Source organism: Athalia rosae, chromosome 6, assembly GCF_917208135.1.
Source record: "Athalia rosae chromosome 6, iyAthRosa1.1, whole genome shotgun sequence".
Taxonomy (NCBI): Eukaryota; Metazoa; Arthropoda; class Insecta; order Hymenoptera; family Athaliidae; genus Athalia; species Athalia rosae.
In genome coordinates this window covers 1,532,492-1,554,308 of record NC_064031.1, presented here as the reverse complement: position 1 = coordinate 1,554,308, position 21,817 = coordinate 1,532,492, and the positions used below count along the sequence as shown (strand labels likewise).

Here is a 21,817-nt window from a genome sequence, read left to right as displayed (position 1 = left end):
GGATTTCAATAATTTTCATTACTCTATTTCGGACTTGTCCTCGATGACGAATATAAACTGTCTTGTGAATATAAAAAAATTTTATCTTTATTTATATTCCTCGACCTGTCCTGTCAAGTTTACATATTACTCAATCATGAGCTCATTTTCCCTGATAATTTATGCAAAAAAAATAGACACACTTGGGTATGCATACCTATAAGGAGCTCGGAGCCTGTAATGATACATACATGGCTGCCAAATGGTAACATCCGGAGACCATCATAAGAACTATTCTTATTAGAATCAGCAATACATGTAAAATTCCGAAGTATACACAAACAGATCACCTATACAGTTTTGATTTTACCTATTTTGTGGTGCGGGTTGACTGCAAATTAAAGATAAAATTGAAGTAAATTACCGTTACCAATAATTAAGCTTTTAATAATGAATCTAAAGATTCAATCTGTATACAAACTTTCACCTTTACATCGTTTGGAGCACTACCATTTCTACACAGTGCTAAAAAGAAAGCGTTATTCTGTCCAACTTATAGTTTTTACTTTAATATGTTTAATAAATACATTTTTGTTTCTTTTTTTAATTTTTTTCTGACTCTCGTTTATGCTAGGTCTCCGTTTGTTTCAATTATGTTGTTGTTTTTGTAAGAAGGTTCAAAGTATACGCAGAAGGAAAAATTATAATAGTATTCACAGATAACATGTAGTTATTGAAAAGTTTTAGGTTTTCGTTTTTTTTCGTCTTTTTGTTCTTTTTTCTGTAATTTTCCTGACTTATATTTATATATTTCCAGAAATGTTTAATCATCTACAATGAAGATAGATAAAATACATCACTATCATATTATGTCGCTACTTGTTTCCTGTAATATAATATAATAGTAGATAACTAACTTACATGCTATTAATAATTACTTTGTTTACTTAATTATACTATATACAATTTTTTTTTCTTTTTTTCACTTCTCCGTCGCATTATTCATGATTTGCATTCGACTATTATCAATAAATTATAAACGGCGTTACTATTTCCAACGTGTGTTCAGATTGGTTTCAAAAAATATAAATCTAGTCTAATAGCGGGTCACCTATCCATTAAGTATATGCAGTGATTCACAAATCTTCAAACTCGGAGTTTTCAAACTATGAGTTGAACAATATTAATACCATTGTTTTCTCATGATACAAGTTCAGTGATGTTCCTTCTTCTTTTTGTTACTTTTTTTTTTCAATAAATTCTATTATTTACACAAATGCACACTAAAAATTGCGAAAAAAAAATTATTATATCCACTCTCAAAGAATTGACAGCCTCTCCTGTTAATGAATATACGAAATAAAATAGATAATTGTATTCATTCTGATTTCTGTACGACCTAACAAGGGCTTGATAGTGAATTCAATTCATTTTGATTCATCGAATACTGCCAAAATTAAATTCTAACGTCAGTGAACATTGAACATTTGACAGTGAACAGTGAACACTAAATTTTCATGTATCCGAGGTTATTCTCCCAACGATCTTTGGCTTCGTGCCTTGATAGATAGGCTTCTATCTATTTCACCAGCAAAAAAATTCAAGACATATTACAGTAAAAATATATTATAGGCAAAGGTGCCAAGGCAAACAGTAATTTGATGCCCGACCAAATAACTTGTTACAATGCCATCTCTAATTACAAACTGGTGAAAAACTAATCGTTTCTGTTCTTTTTTTTTCGTTATTCGATGTCGAATCAAATGTAACACACGATGTATCAAATTGTTAAATCAATTTGTCGAACGTTTTTCTATTGGTTGTGAAATTTGTTGACGATAAATAACCACAATGGTAACAGAATGAAATTGTCATTATAGAATGAAAAAATTCAAGAGATCCGGTCTAAAAATTGCGTGATATATGATTGACTTACTTAGTGCGAAGCATCAAAACTTTGAGTCCGTAATTTCAATAGCTCCTCACCACATACCAGTAATTGCTGTAGTCATTAGGAAAATTCACTCTCAGAGTCTACTCCAATTTATGTTTGCATTATAAGTAGGCTTGAGTAACTAGATGAATTGGTAATTTTTCTGAAAATAGTCAGATAAATGTTGATTGAATTGGTGTATTCTATTCGTACAACATGCTGATTTTACTTAGGGAAATATATAGAGAAAAAGAATATCAAGCTGTTGTGTTATGAGAATTTTATGGAAATTATGCACGGGTTGATTCAAAGATTCGATTCTTTGCACTGCAGCGGAGATTGTCGGAAGTTGAAATCGAAAAAATAAAAATAAAAAGTATCTTCACCATATGTTTCACTATATGATGAAATGAATAATACAAAAATCTGTTTACTCTGTGCGAATGATAATTTTTCTTCTCTGATTTTTTTTATAAAACCTTATCGATATTTTTTTTTGTCTTCTTTGCGTTGAGTTTCTGTCCCCATTCAAGTCCGAACTGTCGTTGTTGATTTGTAAATAATAGTGAATCATACTTGCCCATAATACTTGGGGGAAACCCTGTTCACCGTTTGGTTGAAGCACAATTCACAATGGCACGGACATTAAAATGAAGATACACAACAAGAAGACGTTAAACAAGTTTTACAACCGGTTAACGACGCACTCAAGGACGGTGGCAAGAAAGGAGCACTAGGAGTTTGCGTTAGGCGGTGGTGGTCTCCGATCGTAATCACGTCTATAGTCTTTATTGGGCCTCCAATCACCTGGATAACCATCGCCAGGATACGCACGGCCTCTGAAATGACCGGGAGGTATTTCGGAAGATGGATATCCGCCGCTGCTTCCACTTCCATAATTGCCTGGGCCACCGTATCCGTAACCCGGAGGACCTTGTGGATATCTATAATAGTCGCTATGTAAAAATGAGACAATAAAAAAAAAAATTAGTTAGAAATTCGTGGACAGTCACGGAAAAGTTTTCACGTTCAACAATACCTTCTTTTCTCGTTCATGTGCATTCCACGATCACGTTCCCTGTCTCTGTCTCGATGATAACCGCTGGACATTCGCCCGTACGACTCAAATCTCTCTCGTTTGTGATCAGCGAACCTGTGAAACGAAGAAATTATGCATCGACGACTCCAGAAAAAAATATCATTATTTATAATTAGAATTCTCTCATCATTTCTTACCTTCCTTCACGGGGATCCCTTCCTTCCCTAGCCGGCCAATGATCGTCTTCCCTTCCTCCGCTATAGTGGCCACCACTGATGCTATATCCTCCACTGTCTCGTCTGACTCTCTCATCTTTTGCTGTCCCTAATCTGTCCAGGCCTCTATCTCCGTGGGATCGTTCTCTTTCTCTATCCCTGTCTCTGTCTCTCTTCATTTCCTTGTGCTTAACTTCTTTCGATTCCTTGTGTCTAGGTGTTTCGTTACTGTTCGAATTACTAGAATTCGAATTTGAGTTAGCCAATGGAGTATTGGCAGCAATCGTCGTTGTAGAACCTGTGGTGGTACTGTTCGTGGTAGAGGTAGTAGATTGATGCTTCTTATTAGGAGTACCGCTATTAGAATTCTCTTCTATGTCTTCAATTCTTCTTTTTACTTGCCGAGACTCTTTACTGCTCCCATCTTTTTGTGGATTATCATTATGTCTTTCCATATGTTTCTCACTATGTTTGTCGCTGTGTTTATCATGCGATTTTTCACTGTGCTTCTGTAAGGAAAAATGTTGCCAACATTACATATTCTATCTCCCACTATTTATTCATTAACTTCTTTTTATTTCGTGATCAAAATCTTTTACCGAAGATTCAACTCACCTTTGCGTTAACCGTTTCCTCTTTCTTCTCTGGACTTGGCGCAATATTTGCGCTGGTTTCGCCTTTCTTAGTTGCATGTTTATAAAGTTTATATAATTTTTTTGCATCAAATTCCGTAAATTTAGAGACAAAATACCACAGATTACTTCGCCATTCTTTGATTTGTTCAGGATCCTTATATTCAGCTAAACAAATGTTGATCTGATTCCCAATTTGTATGAGACATTGTCTGGTGTGCGTCACTTGCTCACTTTGACTCAACGACTGATCCGGTCTATCTAAGGCTTTCAAAGCTTTTTTAACTGGTCTCATTTTTTCTTTGCACTGCGAAACAGATTTAGAAATATTAGTACTTTGAACGAATCGACGGAACAGTATGATGAAGCTACAAAGAAAAATGAAATAAAATTCGAACGTGTCACCAACCTCGTTGAATATTGATGGGTCAAGATCGCCGAGTACATCGAGAGCTCTGGGTTCGTTATTGGCTGTAAAATGCATAGGCCCCGCAGGTTGCTTATTTTTTTTGCCTCTCCTGCTTTCTTTTTTCTCTTTTTTAAGTTTCTTATCTTTTTTCTTTTCATCTGATACAACCTCGCCTTCTTCTTTTGGTTCTTTCTTAGCGGCCGACTCTTCCTCCTTTTTAATAGGTTGCTGTAACGTTGAATCCAAATTTAAGAATCGTATAATCAAGCGAAAATCGGTACTTTCAAGACTGAAAACTTCTAATAAACTTTCTTCATATTTTACCTTATCCACTTTCAGTTTGGCCTTTTTATTTTCATCCCCAGAACTGTCGTTCTCCTCTACGATCTCTTTGGTAATGATAGCCTTCGACTCCTTCGGCTTACGAGGTTTCCTTGTTCGTGTCTGGAGAAAAATAATACCAACAATAAGCTTGCAAGAGACATAACAAAATTTTTACTCGCATTACCTGAGACCTAGTAAGGATCTGGGAGAACAGGACAAATCCCTGTTGAGAAGGAATAGGAATCAATTAGGACAGGAATCGGGGATTCACAATCTAAGATCAAAACAAATAACGATTTTTTTTTTTTCATCTGCTCGGCTTCAACGCGCGTATCAGGTATTTCTAATGCATGGACTGATCCTTTTCTCAATCATAATGAAACTCACCACTCCTAACTTGAGATCCATTTGCTTCTTCAGTACTTTCAATAGATACTCTGCTCGAGTGTTTAATTGTTTTATTTGAGGCTTGTTTTCGTTGTGCGGTAGAATTTTATCACCAAGTTTTAAACTAGCATCCAATTTGATTGCTTCCCAGGATCCCATTCCGTGATGATAAATTCCTCTAAGCAGTCTCGAGTCATCCTCAGGACTCCAATCACAGTCAAAGTTTGCCGGCTTCAACCTAAAAATTAATTAATGTGAAAATGTCTCTAGACGAGTCGGATATCTTGGCCTCTTGTTTACAAGAACTTCGATGAATTTTTATTTTCGTTTATTTTTGAAGTTGATATCGATAAGATACTCACTTAATGTCGATATGCCAGTTGGCCCTTTGTTCAGGATCTGAAGGAACAGCATGATCTAATGGTTCCAGTTCTTTTTCAGCGGCAGAAAGTGATTTTGCATTGACCATAACACCGCCCACTTTAAAGGTTGGTCCTCTACCCCGTTTGCGACCTGGACCCCGCCCTTCCTCTTCAGTTGTTTTATTCTCTTTGGCGATAGTTTCGAATTCCGCCAAACAAGCTTCGCATCTGATCCTCAATTGTTCACCTAAATACCGCAGCTCAGACATTGGTTTTTCTTGTAATTCTGCATCAGCTGCTATGTCGTCAAGTCGCTTCAATGGAGCCCCAAACTTTTTATAGCTTTTAACGAACCTTCGGATCTGCGATGGGGAATAATAATTTGATCTATGAAGGATATGCGACTCTCATCAAGAAGCAAATTTTACCAGATGTTCAATGTAGAACCTATGACTAAGACTTTGTTTTGTGTCATAGAACCAGCTCACCTCAGCATCAGTGAAGCTCTTCATATTTTCTCTGGGTGTGACTCTGGGTCTGCCTCTCTTCTTAGGCCTTTCATCATCACTGCCTTCGGCCTCACTTCCAGTTTCTTCAGCTTCTTCGCTATCATCACCTGGAGCTTTTCTCCGTTTTCTACCTCTGCCTTCTGCACGTATGATTAAAAACTTATTCAATAATTTCAATATATAATAAATGAAATAACGAATTGCTGGAATCATACCTTCTCCGGGCTGATTGATTTGCTGCAGTGTTTTTCGGCTTCTAGGTGGAAGATAGAGGTCTTCCATTTCCTTAGATTTCTCTGCTTCTTCAAGCTTTTTCCTAAAGTTTTCAGGAATGATCTCAGCCCAGTCTTTACTTTCATCGTCAATTTCGTTAGGTTGGATAATCGGCTCAGTTTCCTCTTCAAATGCTGCAAAACTGGCTACTTTGAAGGCTGATAACAGTTCATCCCCAACGGTCGTTGGGGCTTCGTCTCTCGTCTCAGCGCGCCGCAATATTTCATCGATATCACACTGCACGTAAAATGAAAAGTGTTTAGATTCAAACGCTGAATACAGAGGTTAATATTGATCAACAAGATTGTCTTTTATTGAGAAACTCACAGTTGGCTCTTCATCTCCATCTTCTTCATCTTTGAACAATTCTTCTGCTCCAAACTTCAGAATTGCATTCAAGTCCTCTTTATTGAATGGGTTATTATTTGTGTTTGGCCCCTTTTTGTCCAGAACCGTTCTCCCTGTCGTGTCCATCCGCTGAATAACTAAATGATCAAGAACCATTTTTTGCTTTGCTCGCTCAACGATTTCTTCTTCAACTGAACTTTTTGTAACCAATCTATAGATGTTCACCTAACAAACAGAGGAACATCGTTTCAAAAAAATTGAAGCAGTGTCCAATCGATCCACATGAATTAGCGAATTGATTGATTCCTTCAATTACCTGGTTCTTTTGACCTATCCGATGCGCTCTGGCCTGAGCTTGCAAATCATTCTGGGGATTCCAATCGGAATCAAATATGATAACGGTATCAGCTGTTGCCAAATTGATTCCGAGCCCTCCAGCTCTGGTTGATAGTAAAAAGCAGAAATCTGGTGATCCATCTGCATTGAAATGATCCAGTGCCTGTTTTCTAAGTTCACCCTTAATGCTTCCATCCAATCTTTGGAATGGAAAATGCCGCTTCTGTAAATATTCTCCCAGGATATCTAACATTCTGACCATTTGACTAAAGATTAGAACTCTGTGGCCAGTTTCCCGTAGACGCACTAAAAGTTTATCCAAGAGAACCAATTTACCGGACCCTCGAATTATCTGTTGTAAATAATCCTCATTACTGTCCGGTCTTTCCCCGTCAGTTGGCTTCGTTAGGAATGCATGATTGCAGCATTTTTTTAGCTCAATAACGATATTTAGGAACGTAGTCGTCGACCCCTTAACACCTTTGCGTAGAGCATTGTAGTTCTTTGTAAGTATCCACTTGTAATACTGCTTTTGCAACGAAGTCATTTCGACACGTAGAATCTGTTCGACTTTAGCTGGTAGCGATTTTTCCACGTCTTTTTTCACTCGACGTAATATGAACGGTTCTAGTTGTTTGTGTAATTTCGAGTATCCCTTTTGTGCCGCGTTGTCATGCTCTTTTTCGAATTCTTCCCAGGAGCTGAACCTGCGTATTGAAAAGACGTAGTCGTAAAAGTTTCGCAGGTAATTAATTTATGAGTATCAAAGGATTAGAGTGCGCTTACTTCTGAGGCATTATGAAGTGTAACAACGCCCATAATTCCTTGAGACTGTTTTGCAACGGAGTTCCGGTGATCAACAGTCTGTGGTTGGTGTGAAACTCCGTTAATGCTTTGTACAAAAGTGAATCATCATTTTTCAGCCTATGCGCCTCATCTACGAGTAACGCAGCCCAATTCAGAGCCCCCAAGAATGTTTTATCTTTCAAAACTATTTCATACGTTGTTAAAATTGCGTTAAATTTCAATCTCTTCGAACTGTAACACCATTCGAACTCTCTGATCTGAAAGCCGGAAGAATTCATAAGGTAAAAAAAAACAAGATAAAATGTAGATTCGAGAACTGTAATGTAGAATATAGAACGCACGCGAGAATAAAAATTGTGACTCGCGATACTTACGACATTCCTAGAGGTCACGTCACCGAGGTAAGTAACAAAATTCATATCAGGAGCCCATTGTGCCATTTCTCTTTGCCACGATGTCATGGTAGACAATGGAACGACCAATAAGAACGGGCCATACAGCTGCTGTGTATGAAAGAGGTAATATAAAAAGCATATGGTCTGTATCGTCTTACCCAGACCCATTTCATCCGCCAAGATGACGCTGAAAATGTAGACAAAAGAATTTCATATTGAAGTACGAAACAAAGCAGATTTTACATATTCGGAATACTACAGTCTTTGTAGAATCAACTTTAGACTCACCTATTCTCTTTACACCAAGAATGAATGAGCCAATTTAAGCCATCCATTTGGTAGTCTCTGAGGACAAGATCTTTACCTTTCCCCATATACTCTGGCTGTCCCTTGACCTGGTGAAATTTTGGTCTATATTTGAGAACTTTACAATGTTTACTCGGGGTTCGTTTGGAATCTTCCCTATCACGGAATTCTTTGATCTTTTCAGGCCACTTTTTCACTATTAAGGCTCCGTCTTCCCATGTAGCGTCGGCGTACGGTAAGCTTTCCCATTTGCAATAATAATCCGGGTGACCAGAATCCGGTTTATTATATTCGGCTGAAAAATGGTTCGCAATTGAGTAGGGTAGTCAATTCATCTATCACCTAAAGTCAGAAGGTTAAGCTCATCTACTTGGGATTAAATTTAATTAAAAAAATCATTTACCAATTATCCTCTCCACATAATTGTAACTTTTTAATAAATCTTGTTGGAGTTCCAGCTGACATTCGAAGTAGTCTATGTCTTCAGGTCCAGCATATTCTCTCCATTGATTTATCTCCCTTTCTCTTTTTACAAAATTTTCTAATTTCTTGATCCCCTTTACCTTGAAAAAAAATGTAAGAAGGGTTAAGGATTTTCTAGAAAACTGAATATCGTAGAGAAATTTTTGACTAAAGAAATTCAAGATATGCAGTACTTTTTGAGCCTTGAGAGAATTTTCGGACTCCCATGTGTTGTGTATATGCGACCAGCCTTTCCATTTTATCAAGTACTGCGTTTCTGCTTCATCATCTGCCAGGTCTTTGGGGTTTGGATCACCATTCTCTTCAACTGCGTAAACGGTGGTCACATTTCCAGTAACTGTGGGCATCAACATTCGACGTAACAATCAAGAAATTGCAATGGCTGCTATCGAGTGGAAAAAACTCAAAAAAACTGACCCCCTTTTTTCCCTCTTCTCTGCGCTAAAATCCGCTCAATGGTTTCTGCATTATCAGGTTCTAGCGGTGTAGCTGTAGCCTCATCAACTTCAACTATATCTTCACTATCGGTCCCTTCTTCACTCTGTTCTTTGTAGCTGACCGCTGTTCCAGAGCGCCTCGTAACTTGCCTGAGTAATCAATTATTCCAGGTCAATTTACCGATGACTATTGTTTTTCTGGGGCATTGGATAATTCAAATGTGCTATTGAAGTTATAACGCACCTTCGATTATCGTCGCTATCAAATGACGAATTTTCAGATGACTCTGAAACTCGTTTATGTCTAGTCCGAGTGTTTTCTTTGACTTTTTGTGCCGCCCGTCGATTTATGGATTTACTTGGTGGAGGTCTCCTCTTAGCAGCTTCGTCCGACTCTGACTCTGAGCTGTCAGAATTCCACGAATTTTGTGTACTGCAAGAAGTAACAACAAAAATAAATCCATAATCACAGTCACTCCACTAAAACATGATTCACAAGAATATTATCGGCATTAATTTAATTGGGCGCAAAGCTTGGCGGAAGACCAGACTCAAAACTCAGCATTAGATGAAGTTCAGATATAGTAACATGAAAACAGTTCTGACATTGTAGAACTTGTATTGTCATTATTCACATCTTTAGTATTGATAAAAATTTGCAAACAAGTTATCGAGATGTAAATTTATTTCAGAAGCAATTTTACTTCATGATGGTAATGAAATTAAATTAATTTGAGCATCTTCCATACACACCAATCCTGAAGTTAGGGTAATACTTACTTACATAGTAGTTCAACGAACTTATGAATCTTACCTTTTTTTAGGAGTTTTTCGTCGACCATCGCTGTCACTTTCCCGCTGAGTAGTGAGTCTCTCTGGCTCTTTGCGGGACCTTCCAGATCGTCTGATCCCATAAACGTCAGGATTTTCATCCCATTCACGACTCGAGTCGCTTTTATGCCTAACTTTTGTCTCTGTGTTGTGTGACGAGCTTTTACTTTGAAAGCTATCATTTTGTGCAGGTGCATCATCCGACTTCTCTGATTTATCCGACTTATCCGAGTCTGAACCTGACGCTGAACCAGAACCGCTTGACGAGCTAGAGTCACTGCGTTAGCAGTCGAGCAATTCTTTGTTACGCCAGTTTAACATTTCCCTCTTTACAAAATAATTTATTCCACATTTTAGACCAAATTTAATGTATGACCATATAATGGTTTCAATATGTAGAATGAATTAAAGGTTTCATTATTAAAAAAAGTATCACAACAACTCAACAATATCCCTCAAAATGATTTCCTAAATATATCATACATCTAGTTGTGTAACAAAATATAATGGGAATACGACATCCGCCTCAGAGTGCAATGATTAGCATAATTTTAACAATGCTCTTGTGTAAAAAACTACCTATCAATGGCAATAATGATGTGTCATTAGTCTCAAGCAGAACTAGCTTTTTGTATAAAATGAATTTTGGTTTTTGAACAAGATAAAGTATATCAACTAAATCTAAAAAATGTAAAAAAACCAATAACGATGTCAACTATTGAGATGTTTTATTGCTCGACATCAAACAAAGAGAAATACAAGTTATCTCCAAAGTCAACAAGCCAATATTAGTGCTCTCGCAAAGCTTTAGCAGAGCATCAGCAGCTTGAGCATTTTATTCATAAAAGCTGACAAGTATGGTTGAACAGTTTAACGTCTTCATGAGTTTGAAAGCATTTGCTGACTTTTTACACAAAGAAGTCTTTTACTTATCAATAATATACACACCTGTCCGAGCCAGAACCAGATCCAGAGTTGCTCCCTGACGATGAGCTGTCACTTTTGCTTTCATTTTCAGAATCTGAACCAGATTCCTTACCAGATTCAGAGTCTAACGTTTTCTGTAATATAATTTTGAAATATTTTATCCACAGTATTTTATTGTCATGATACCGATAGAGCCGCAGTGTTGTTTGGATATATTTAGTCAATATTTGCACAGTAGAATTGCTCACATAATAATCATAACAACAGGTATGGTCTGACCATCTGCTTCAAGTAAAAAAATAAGATGTAATCTAAAATATATCGAGGGTATCCAAAAGGATGATAAATATTTCGTATCAATTATCTGATATGAGTCTTCGATCTTGACCCAGACTAATGAGTTTGAAAGAATAACATTGTTTTCATGTATTTATCTCCAGCCATTTTGAGGGACTTTACCCACCATTTTGTTGAAGCTGCAATACAGGAACAATGCTAGATACATTTGTTAGCACATAATATTTGCTCTGTAATGAATTTTGATCACAAAGCCTCTTCTTATCTACAATTAAATCTATCAGCTCCCAAGTTCTCATTTCCCATACGATTGTGGCTTCTTGAATGATGCAGATTACTTGTAGACTTATTTTTTGTCTTACCATTCATATCAGAGCGGCTATTTGCTTGACATTAGGATAAGTGCATGTTGTAAACTTGTCTTAAATTGACGCAGATTATTGGCTAAACTTAGTTTACGTGAGAGGGGAGTTGTATAAAATGACCGATATGCATTTTTTAAATTGTGATTGAACGAGTTCATTTTATTATTATTTGTTGTTTCAACTTACATCAACATTTTAGTGTTGATACAATAGTCAGTTTTACAATAGTTTCAACGTCCCATTAGATGATCTTAGATTATTCACTAGTGTTGATGTAGAAAAATTTTTATTGACCTTACCAAATCTAATGCAAGCATAGTTGCTCTGACCATTGAGCAGCCAACTTTTTATATCTGTATCTGTAAATTAGGCTAGTGCCTTGCCACGTATAAAAAAAATAGATAATTCCCAAAATAATAAAAATACTGAAGAGTGGAATAGAAATAACAAATCAGAGTATTGATATTGTTGAAAACGTAAATGAAGAACAAGAGAATTTGATAAAAATCATCAACTGTTTTTAGTAATCTTGCTCTAAGTAGGTGAAAGTTATCTGAAAATCTACTCTTTGACAATATTGAAATCAGTTGTGAGTTGCATAAAACTTTGATTCCAATGACTGCCACTTTAAAATTTGCAATAAAGGATGAAAAGGAAAAAAAAAGAATTAGTTCACAACCAAGCAAATGTAATAATGCAAAGAATTTTAATTTATGGAAGGAGCTACTTCTGGTATATTTAGGTAAAAGTGGGATTGTTCGATTAATGGGTCCAAGAATAATTGATTTTTCTTTTTTCTTGTTCAATAGATGTACGATGATTTATTTGGGAAACAAGTCTGAAGGAATATAGTCTCGATTAATTACAACGATATAGCTTTACAGCATTGTAAAACAATGCTAAGCATATCTCGACGATGCAAAGTATCTTTGAAAAATATAATTTAGTAGAGGCACAGCAGTTTCCACTGTTATACGACAGAAAGTTCTGAATTAGTGATCTGCGTGGTTATTAGCGATGAAAATTCAGCAAAAGGAATTGAAAAAATCATGTCATCTTTGGCAACAACTCACTACAAAGTAAAATTGTGTATGCAGATAAGTGCGAATGAATTTTTGAGTTTCATAGAAGGATGGCTAAGCCACCCCATAGGAGACGGGGTCAATGTGACAGAAATATGAATAAGTTTACTGGATTTGGAGATAAAGGTAGACTCATCGAATACATTAAGTTGCTGGGATACTGTGAACGCTACTGCTGATTGTAGCAATAAAGCAAAGCAGTTCTATGGTGAAAATTGGATGAAAATTATGTGGAAAGCTATGGGTAATGTTTTGATGGAATAATGTGCAACTTTTGGATGTATAATGAAACAAAGACTGGAATGGATGGTATTTTTTGAGGGAATGTCATGAGGTAAAGAGTTGCAGGTTATGTGGATAACATGCTAGCCAAACTTTAAGCTCAATTTGCAAAAATGGGTCCGTCACGAATTTTGTAATAAGTCTTTCCAGGGGCTGGGTGAAGTGTTGAGGAATGATTTTGTGGAAAAATTGGGTTGGAACAAGGAGATTTTAATTCAAAAATCCCTTATTTAGTAAATGTAAACAAACTTATAGGTTACTGTGTTGATGAAAAACTTTGCAAAGTTGCATAAAATTGGTCGACAGAAGAGTTGAGTCCCCGAGCTCATTACGGGCACAAGGCCCCGCCCTATACATAACAACCCTCAAAATATAATAGAAAATAATAATTTAAATAATAACGATGATTATTCTATCCCGTAGCAAGCTAGACGCATGTGGCAGAGTAATTTTACCTTATTCCAAACAACACCGTGGCCATATTCAGTAAATTCGTATCGCAAATAACCGGCGATCTTCATATCGTCAACAAAAACAAACAATTATCGATAAAAAATTAGAGGGAAGCTCGAAATTTAACTATTTTCGAACCCTTCCACTCACCTGCATCATTCCCGTTTACGGGTACCACCAACTTCTCAAATTCACCCTTATTTTACACTATTTCACCCCTATTTAACCTCTTTACTATCAAACAACCACCTATTCACAATCTTAGATAGCATTAGCTATATTATATCCCGACATTGTGCAAAAATATCCAATTTTCCCGTACTATATGGTCATGGGCCCGAGCTTGGCCGCCATTTTGTGATCCCGTCTTCTTCGTTCTTCGCCCTCCTCGTACTCCCCTCACCCTTAACCCCCCTCAACGATACGACGTACCGTCATGCAACGCGCGCGTTTCTCCCTCCCCTCCCACAGGCTAGCGCCGCTACGTCACGATTTCTAACTGCGTTCAAATGGAATCCAATCAAATCGAATTTAATATGAAATGGAAAACGTAGCTACATATATACCACAATATCCTCAATGCCATGATTTTTTAGCATTTTTTCACTACACTCGATACAAAGAAATTCATAATGAGATTGGATAGTCGATTGCCGAATAACTATAATCTTGTCAAGATTTTGGCAATACTAATTGACGAATAATTGCGCGTGATGATATTTGGGTCATGGAAAATGAGATCGCGAAATAGAAGTGAATTATAAAAATAATATGAAGGAAAGCTACGACATTAACTACCATTTTGAATATTCGAAAAAATTGCCCGATGTCTTTGTAACCCGGAGAGCTATATTAAAATTGACGAATCTAACTAAATGTTGATTCCGAAAAATTTATCCAGTAATTAAAGATTTTTCTTTTATCGTCGAAAGGGTCCAATCCTAGACACGGTGCTCGAAGTATGCGCTTTAATTTTTTGTACCATCAAATGAGCTCGAGGATTTGTACAATAATCGATATAAAATTCGTGAATAGGAAAACAATTAATAGAATTATTAATTAGTATATTGCAAATGAAAAATTTGTAATGCGTAGTACATAGCAGTTATGTAAAGCGTTAGTGACGTCACCACATGCAAATAAAAAAAAAAGAAAGAAAGAAAAAAGCACCGCCTTTAGGCGGAACAGCAAACTACTGGACAGCTTTCATCTTCCATTAGATTGGGATGGCGGAGGAAGGACTCAAAACTTGTACGAAATTATCAACAAATATTTAAACAGCAGGACGATAGAAGCTCTTGTCAATATACGTTTATACAATAGAAGAAATTTTACCCAATCCAATGGAACACATTGAAAATTTTCTCTAGCAGTCTGAATAGATTATTTGTGTACTGAATAAAAGACCAAAAATATTACCCGGAGACCTGTGACACAATCACACCGGAAAAGGAGGAGCGTCGCGATACCTATCGACATGTGAAACATCCGCGATTATGCGAGGTCAGCCATTTCCGGTTTTCAATTTCGAATCGCGATAGATCGAACCAGGGGTGGCGAGTGCGAGGGGCTATTCAAAAAAGAAGGGAGAATTAGATATATGTACTATAGTTTATGGTTATTTTATATACAATAAATTATCATTTATTTTCATCAAGTATCCCTTGATTAATAACATTGCAGATTCAAGTAACCTAATTTTAATTACACTGATTGATCTTGATAGACGAATATCTGTGCTAAATCATCGTAATCATAAACTCGTTTCAAAAAAGTATCCACTAGTTTCAGGCCTGAAATGGTCTGAAAATTTTTAGTATTATAGGTTTCGTCTTCTGTTGTTACTATAAAAAGTTTATTTCGAAGAATAAATTCTGTAAAATGATACTCACGACAAGTCCTGTGTCAAGTGGAATCAAACATAAAGGAATATCACAGGATGCACCAGATCTTAGATTCCCTATGACACGCTCCGAAACTCCACACCATGCTAACGAGTTGTTGGATTCCAGACCGAGCATTATGTCCATGCTTCTTTCTCTTCAAATATGAAAGGAGAGAACCTTAATGATAGTTTTTGGCTCATTTACGTAGTGAACAGACTTATTTCAACTCACGATGTGTTCACGATATGACATTTAAAATTAACGGGCTTCTCTAGGAAAGCCTTAGAGGGTATATCCCTCATTTTTACTCTCAAGTCTCCAAAATCTGGAACCTGAAATCAATGTGAAATGTAAACGACGTTCTAATTCGACCGGATGTAACTTGCACCTCGGTTTTCTAGAAATAAAACAAACCACTCTTAGTAATTGACTCGTCTGCAGACGCCCTCTTTCCCCTAAGTTACTGCGCCAAACGATATCTAGTTTTCCTATGTTAGTTGCATAGATCGGATTCCCCGTTTTTGAATCTTTTGATACGTTTGGCTGCGGAGTCAGGCAATAAAGATATTGACGGCTAGATCCTGAATCTAATACATTCACTCGACCGTATATAGATTCTCCTTCAGGGTTTGTGTTCAATGTTGTTACTAAAATGGGAAAAATATTTATTCATATTTTCATAGCTTCAAGTATGGGAAGGAACGTAGACGAGAACAGTCTTACCACTAAACAAATGAGATGACTCGAGCACAACTTTTTCTAGACAAATCGGGCCAGCAGTTTGATTCTGGATTTGGGCTTCGAGGTAAACGTCGTCAGACTAAAAATGATAATAGTGAAAATTTTCCACCTAGCAGCTAGTTCAAAAGTTTTTATAGCTAATGCTGCTCACTTCTGCGTTGTAAACTTTCGTTTTAACATCGAGTGGTTTGACAACCTGAAACTTGAAGAACTTTCGGAATGACAGTGGCGATGCTACAGGCGAGGTAGGAGTGTAAGTAACTTCGCAGACTAATCTGGAAATAAAATGATTTACATGAGTTTAGCGCGTGAAGGCAATACTTGCAATGAATCGAGTTTATTTTTGAGTCTCACATGTGCGTGCCTATCTCCTTAACTTCGTGATGAATAACTTCATCTACCGTACTGTCAGGTGCTAATTCCTTTGGTTCCACATTATGACCAGATAAAGGTATTCTTTGAGAGCTAGTTTGCAGGTCTGCCTGAAATTTATCTACAATATAAATGGGCTCTAGACAGTTTTCACATTTGAATAAAAAAACTTACTTTCACAATCACGTCTTTAACTAATTGAGAACTACCGTTGTGAACGCATAAGTAGCTGGAGAATATTTCTCCCAAATAAATATTACTGGAATAATAAGAGAATAATTGTTATTCGTTATGAAAATAATAAAACTTTTTACATTAGTATTAAAAGTTTCTTTGCATAATATTGATGTCAATCCGGCTCATAGAATCCAAAGAATATTTCTTGCTAATTTAGACTTTGAATATACCGATCAGGTTTGTCAAAGATCCACAAGAAAAAAAATTAGGCTGAAGAATATTTTACTGATTCTGTTTACCCAAAGCTTTGAGGTAACATCATGAATTGACCAACAGCCAATGTCTCCATTCCTTGTAGAGCGGTGATATCATTTTTGAGTTCATTATTCAGTGTGTTTCCAGGTAGATCCGTTGAATCACAAGATACAATTATCGGACTAGCAAGAGTTGGCCTTGTCAGTCTCATAACTGGAATTTGATAGAAAAAATATCAGCATTTGAATATATGTCAGAACTATTAAAAATCGTGTCAAAGTAAATGAGTTGATAAAACCTTTATCTATTAGTGAGATCATAGAGAACAGGAGAAAATGTTCAACATTATTTTTCAGACCTACCTTTCAAAGCCAACAAATGTTCACTCTTTGGCTTAGCCTCCATCGTATTGGTTCTAAGTAATCAATTAATAAATTTGTTGTTGATTATTCTTCAACCATCACAATTTCAATACTTGAAGCGTAACCTATCTCGGGTTGTGACATGTGACAAAATTACAGCTGACAATATTGACAGAAATTAAACAGAAATAGCTGTCAAAGCGCGCTCTGTGTACAATTACCGTAGTTCACTTCACATTCCCATGGTGGATTTTTTGAATGTAGTGTTGGCGGTCCGTTGAAGGTTCGTTGCATCGGCGTAGGTAAATGGAAATAATACAGCAACTAGTATAACATGTCAAAGAATTGTGATGGCGGCGATGTTGAAGGTTAGTTGTCATGAAATAACCGAAAATAGCGTATAAATTGTCAAGGGCAATGTTATCACCGTGACTGATTGATAATCTCACGTTTTTCTATCCGCTTAAATTTTCCACCAGGATAATTTAACAATTCCCGAGACCTTTCGGATAGAATCTACTATTGCCCTGCATTTCAAGATCAATTTCCTTTTTCTAATATGCTTACATTTAATTCACCACTGTGCACGTAGTCTTTCATTCATAACAAGTCAATAAGAAAATTTCCAAAGAAAACTGAACAGCTCACAAATAAGCAATTGATAATCTTGATTCATCTTTCGCTTGCACACAGGACAGGGGTCAGTTTAGCTTCGCAGGGAAATGGCCATCTATGCGCCCAATAATTTTGAAACTATTAAAACAAGAAGCAGTCACACAGGGAGAATGGCAGGATCTCTTCTATTCGGTTCATTTGGTATGCCTGTGGGACGAGAAAGGTCCCTCAAAATTACGAGATACTCTCAAAGTAGATATCATGGACTTCATACAACAGGCGCAGCAGGTAAACATAGCTATAATCCTTCAACTGATCTCTGTAATGAACTCATAGGTCGAAACGATCTAGATGATAATCAGGTATGATCCTGAGATTCAATTGGAATAACTTTTCTTCATTTTATATCTGTTTAGAGAGTGTTGGCGCATCAAGAGGAACAGGCGCTATTAAAGGCCTACATAGCCGAATGGCGAAAATTTTTTACCCAATGTAATTATCTACCAACACCTTTTAGACAGCTAGAAAGAGCGCTAGATGGAAAGACAAATATACAGAAAAGAAGCCAGACAGATGAAAGTATAGTTAGAAAGGTAATTCTCATGTTGACAGCCTCATATTAAGTTTCCTCACATCAAATTAATAACTATGAATTTATCATTTCTCTGAAATTCATTAACGTGTTTGTTCCTCATCCTTGGCAACAGCTAATGCTGGACAGTTGGAATCAAAGTATATTTGGAAATATAAAACAGAGGCTGCAGGATTCAGCCATGAAGTTAGTACGAGCTGAGAGGAACGGTGAAGCGTTTGATTCGCAGTTGGTTATCGGTGTTAGAGAATCTTATGGTGAGTGACTGAGATTATACCAGTAGAATTTGCAAATGTAAACGGTTTTTATTTTCTCCCATGTAGTGAATTTGTGCTCAAATGCAACGGATAAGCTACAAATCTATCGGGAAAATTTCGAAGCTGCTTATATAAAGGCTACAGAGGAATTTTACAAGGTCAAAGCACCCGAGCAGCTATCTATGAACGGTGTTGAAAGTTATATGCGTTATGCAGAGGCCAAATTGAGGGAAGAAGAATTGAGAGCTCAAAAATATTTAGAACCAAACAGCGCCAGTGTACAGTTACTAACTGCTTGTTGCGTATCTGTACTTGTCGCTACCTTCAAGTCAGCTATCCTTGCTGAATGTCCTCGAATGATTCAATGTCACGAAACCGACAGTAAGAATTTTCGTAGCTATGACAACGTTGTTCCGTAAATTTCCAAAAATTTTTAGTAACTAACCTGGTTTAATATGCTGTACCTTTTGCAGAACTTCGACTTATGCTTAAACTCATGGATCGAGTAGCAGATGGAGTTAGCCCAATGTTAAAAGACTTGGAAGATCACATAGCCAGTGCCGGTCTTGCAGACATGATGGCAGCTGTTGATGTGATTACTCAAGATTCCGAGAAATACGTAGAAAGATTGCTGGATCTTTTTAGACGATTCTCTACTCTTGTCAAGGAGGCGTTTGATGACGATCCGCGCTTCCTAACAGCCAGAGATAAGGCCTACAAATTAGTTGTCAATGACTCGACTGTTTTCAAACTAGAATTGCCCATCAGACAAGGCAATGGAGTGAGTGCAGGAGTCGTTCCCAACAAACCTACAAACAATAATAACGGACAGCCCGAATCTAAATGTCCTGAATTATTAGCCAACTACTGTGATATGTTACTCAGGAAAACTCCCTTGAGTAAAAAACTGACTTCCGATGAAATTGAAAGCAAGCTTAGGGATGTGGTAAGCATGACGATTTGATACCTGTTGGCATATCGAGAATAATCCGATTGCCATGCGTCTGAGCGTTGTGTGCACATTCAGGATTCTGGAATTGAAATTCTATTGCAGTTGTTGGTGTTGAAATACGTCCAAAACAAGGACGTGTTTATGCGGTATCACAAAGCCCACTTGACGCGCAGATTAATTTTGGACACGTCAGCTGATTCTGAGAAAGAAGAAAATATGGTTGAGTGGTTGAGAGAGGTGGGCATGCCGGCTGACTACGTTAATAAATTAGCCCGGATGTTCCAAGACGTCAAAGTATCTCAAGATCTCAATCAACAGTTCAAGGAACACTGTCGGGCAACGATCGCCGACAGCATAAATATCAAGGTAAAGTGAACGATAGTTTTTCAATCCGTAGCCCGCGATTTTATTCCGAATGTTTTTCATTTTCGTAAACAGATATTGAACGCGGGCGCATGGGCGAGAGGGAGCGAGCGTGTCACTGTCAGTTTACCTCTTCAATTGGAAGATTATATTCCCGAAGTAGAAGAATTTTATAAAAAGAAGCACAGCGGACGCAAGTTACAGTGGTATCATCACATGTCCAATGGAACGGTGAGCAAATATAAATTTTATCGAAGTGACATTCCGTAGGATTGTTATTGACAACAACAAAAATTTTGTTTCAGATAACGTTTTGTAATAAAGTTGGGCGCTTCGACGTTGATGTCACTACGTTTCAAATGGCTGTTCTATTCGCTTGGAATCAACGACCTTTCGAAAAAATTTCATACGAAAATCTACGGCTGGCTACCGAACTACCAGATACCGAACTGAGACGTACGCTCTGGTCGTTGTGCGCTTTCCCTAAACTCAGACGACAACTTCTTCTAGTCGACCCGCCTACATACAGCCCCAAAGAATTTGCTCACGATACCAGATTTTGGGTTAATCATGAGTTCGCTATTGTGTAAGTAGAATAATTAAAATACAGATAAGTTCCGAAAGTTTATCACTAACGTCCTTTTCATTTTATATCAGAAAAAATGGAAAGCTGCAGAAAAGGGGCAAGATCAATTTAGTTGGTCGGTTACAACTTTCTACTGAACGAAGCAAGGAAGAAGATAACCAATCGATAGTACAACTGAGAATATTAAGGGTTCAGGTAAAAATTTTTCATCGATTTATCCACAAGATCATAATCCTCGTGCTACTTTGTTTTTTTTTTTCATCCATAGGAGGCGATCATTAAAATTCTAAAAATGCGCAAGATGATAAACAACGCCCAGCTACAGACCGAGTTGGTCGATATACTGAAAAATATGTTCCTACCGAGCAAGAAAATGATCAAGGAGCAGATCGAGTGGCTAATCGAGCACAAATACATAAGAAGGCACGAGGACGATATCAACACTTTCGTTTACATGGCGTAACCAATAACAACCTACGGAAGGAGAATTGTATGAAAATTCAGTACTATATTTAATACTATTTTTTATAGAACTCCAATTGTCCTCCGTTTTATGCGTTTACCTTATATCACCACAAGAAATATGGATCTAGTTAACGAATCGAATTTTGTTAAATATCAGATAACAGCCAACCATATCATTCGTAGCATCCAGCTAAAATCGTCAGGAAGCCATAGTATTTTCTTTATCTTGTGGTGATACGTGCGTACCCGTCAGTTGATTTTCAAGTACCCATAAAATTTCTATCAGAACGGAGTCAACGAACGATTGTCACACCAATTTTTTTACTATAATTCTATGAAAAGCTATAGCAATATTAATGAATAATAACGTAACGGAAGTTCACGTTATTATCAGTTGTACCGTCAGCTAAGATGAGACTAATATTTATTATCTGTTCAATTCTTGTATGACCGGACCATTATATTTGTATAGTGTATATAGGGACATTATATTTACGAGCCCGTTAATCGCTATTAGAATATCTAAGCTTCGACGATTTTATTGTTTCACTTTTAAATAGTCAATTTAAAAAAAAAAAAATTGTAACATCGGGAGTCACATAATTGCGTAAAAAAGTTACGTACAAGTTGAACCTGATGAACTGTATGATCATAAATATCTCGGTGGGTTTTTTTTCTCTCTCTTCCGTTTCATTGAACAAAAAAATGTCTACGTAAAAGAATCGAAATTTTTAAATACGTAAAAAGTTCCATCAATCTAAACCATACTGTATAAAGCCTAAG

General features: G+C 36.9%; 3 protein-coding genes across 6 annotated transcripts; 1 reads left to right on the top strand and 2 right to left on the bottom strand.

Moving 5' to 3' along the window:
- Nucleotides 1-399: 399 nt before the first annotated feature.
- Nucleotides 400-13,700, bottom strand: LOC105690722 (chromodomain-helicase-DNA-binding protein 1). Of its 2 annotated transcripts, none has more exons than XM_012408768.3 (22): nt 13,562-13,700; nt 10,954-11,066; nt 9,989-10,282; nt 9,419-9,607; nt 9,155-9,324; nt 8,911-9,074; nt 8,658-8,817; nt 8,237-8,549; nt 7,928-8,135; nt 7,533-7,810; nt 6,727-7,453; nt 6,390-6,635; nt 6,005-6,299; nt 5,769-5,929; nt 5,281-5,642; nt 4,919-5,156; nt 4,532-4,651; nt 4,208-4,435; nt 3,782-4,105; nt 3,149-3,675; nt 2,952-3,065; nt 400-2,868 (listed from the first exon to the last, which is right to left on the bottom strand). In XM_012408768.3, exons 1-22 carry the CDS (start codon nt 13,568-13,570, stop codon nt 2,646-2,648), a joined length of 5,463 nt encoding a protein of 1,820 aa, XP_012264191.2. In that variant the 5' UTR covers nt 13,571-13,700; the 3' UTR covers nt 400-2,645. The 2 variants fall into 2 exon arrangements, with proteins under 2 accessions (XP_012264191.2, XP_020710758.2); XM_020855099.2 differs by having other exon boundaries at nt 400-2,856.
- Nucleotides 11,724-19,249, bottom strand: LOC105690724 (trafficking protein particle complex subunit 13). 3 transcript variants are annotated; one of them, XM_012408773.3, is made up of 10 exons: nt 17,205-17,930; nt 16,887-17,055; nt 16,585-16,669; nt 16,393-16,520; nt 16,190-16,313; nt 16,021-16,117; nt 15,712-15,944; nt 15,529-15,629; nt 15,304-15,451; nt 11,724-14,981 (listed from the first exon to the last, which is right to left on the bottom strand). In XM_012408773.3, exons 1-10 carry the CDS (start codon nt 17,245-17,247, stop codon nt 14,916-14,918), a joined length of 1,194 nt encoding a protein of 397 aa, XP_012264196.2. In that variant the 5' UTR covers nt 17,248-17,930; the 3' UTR covers nt 11,724-14,915. The 3 variants fall into 3 exon arrangements, with proteins under 3 accessions (XP_012264196.2, XP_048512834.1, XP_012264195.2); XM_048656877.1 differs by lacking the exons at nt 11,724-14,981; nt 17,205-17,930 and adding exons at nt 15,030-15,214; nt 19,114-19,249; XM_012408772.3 differs by lacking the exon at nt 11,724-14,981 and adding an exon at nt 15,030-15,214 and having other exon boundaries at nt 17,205-17,929.
- On the top strand, nt 17,436-21,591 carry LOC105690723 (cullin-5). Its single transcript, XM_012408770.3, has 11 exons — nt 17,436-17,572; nt 17,898-18,107; nt 18,236-18,412; nt 18,527-18,668; nt 18,735-19,049; nt 19,142-19,614; nt 19,723-19,986; nt 20,059-20,214; nt 20,289-20,569; nt 20,641-20,764; nt 20,838-21,591. The coding sequence occupies exons 1-11, from the start codon at nt 17,555-17,557 to the stop codon at nt 21,030-21,032; spliced, it is 2,355 nt and encodes a 784-aa protein (XP_012264193.1). The 5' UTR covers nt 17,436-17,554; the 3' UTR covers nt 21,033-21,591.
- The last annotated feature ends 226 nt before the right edge of the window (nt 21,592-21,817 follow it).

What these genes read in the sequence shown, in the direction of transcription:
- LOC105690722 (XM_012408768.3), bottom strand. An exon ending in ACGTGACCTCTAGGAATGTC is followed by an intron (nt 7,811 to 7,927) that starts GTAAGTATCGCG and finishes TCCGGCTTTCAG; the next exon opens with ATCAGAGAGTTCGAATGGTG. An exon ending in CACATGAACGAGAAAAGAAG is followed by an intron (nt 2,869 to 2,951) that starts GTATTGTTGAAC and finishes ATTTTTACATAG; the next exon opens with CGACTATTATAGATATCCAC.
- LOC105690723 (XM_012408770.3), top strand. An exon ending in TCATACAACAGGCGCAGCAG is followed by an intron (nt 18,108 to 18,235) that starts GTAAACATAGCT and finishes ATATCTGTTTAG; the next exon opens with AGAGTGTTGGCGCATCAAGA. An exon ending in ATCACATGTCCAATGGAACG is followed by an intron (nt 20,215 to 20,288) that starts GTGAGCAAATAT and finishes ATTTTGTTTCAG; the next exon opens with ATAACGTTTTGTAATAAAGT.
- LOC105690724 (XM_012408772.3), bottom strand. Translation starts at nt 17,247, where the DNA reads ATGGAGGCTAAGCCAAAGAGTGAACATTTGTTGGCTTTGAAAG. An exon ending in CGAAAGTTTACAACGCAGAA is followed by an intron (nt 16,118 to 16,189) that starts GTGAGCAGCATT and finishes TATCATTTTTAG; the next exon opens with TCTGACGACGTTTACCTCGA. An exon ending in GTCATCTCATTTGTTTAGTG is followed by an intron (nt 15,945 to 16,020) that starts GTAAGACTGTTC and finishes TTCCCATTTTAG; the next exon opens with TAACAACATTGAACACAAAC.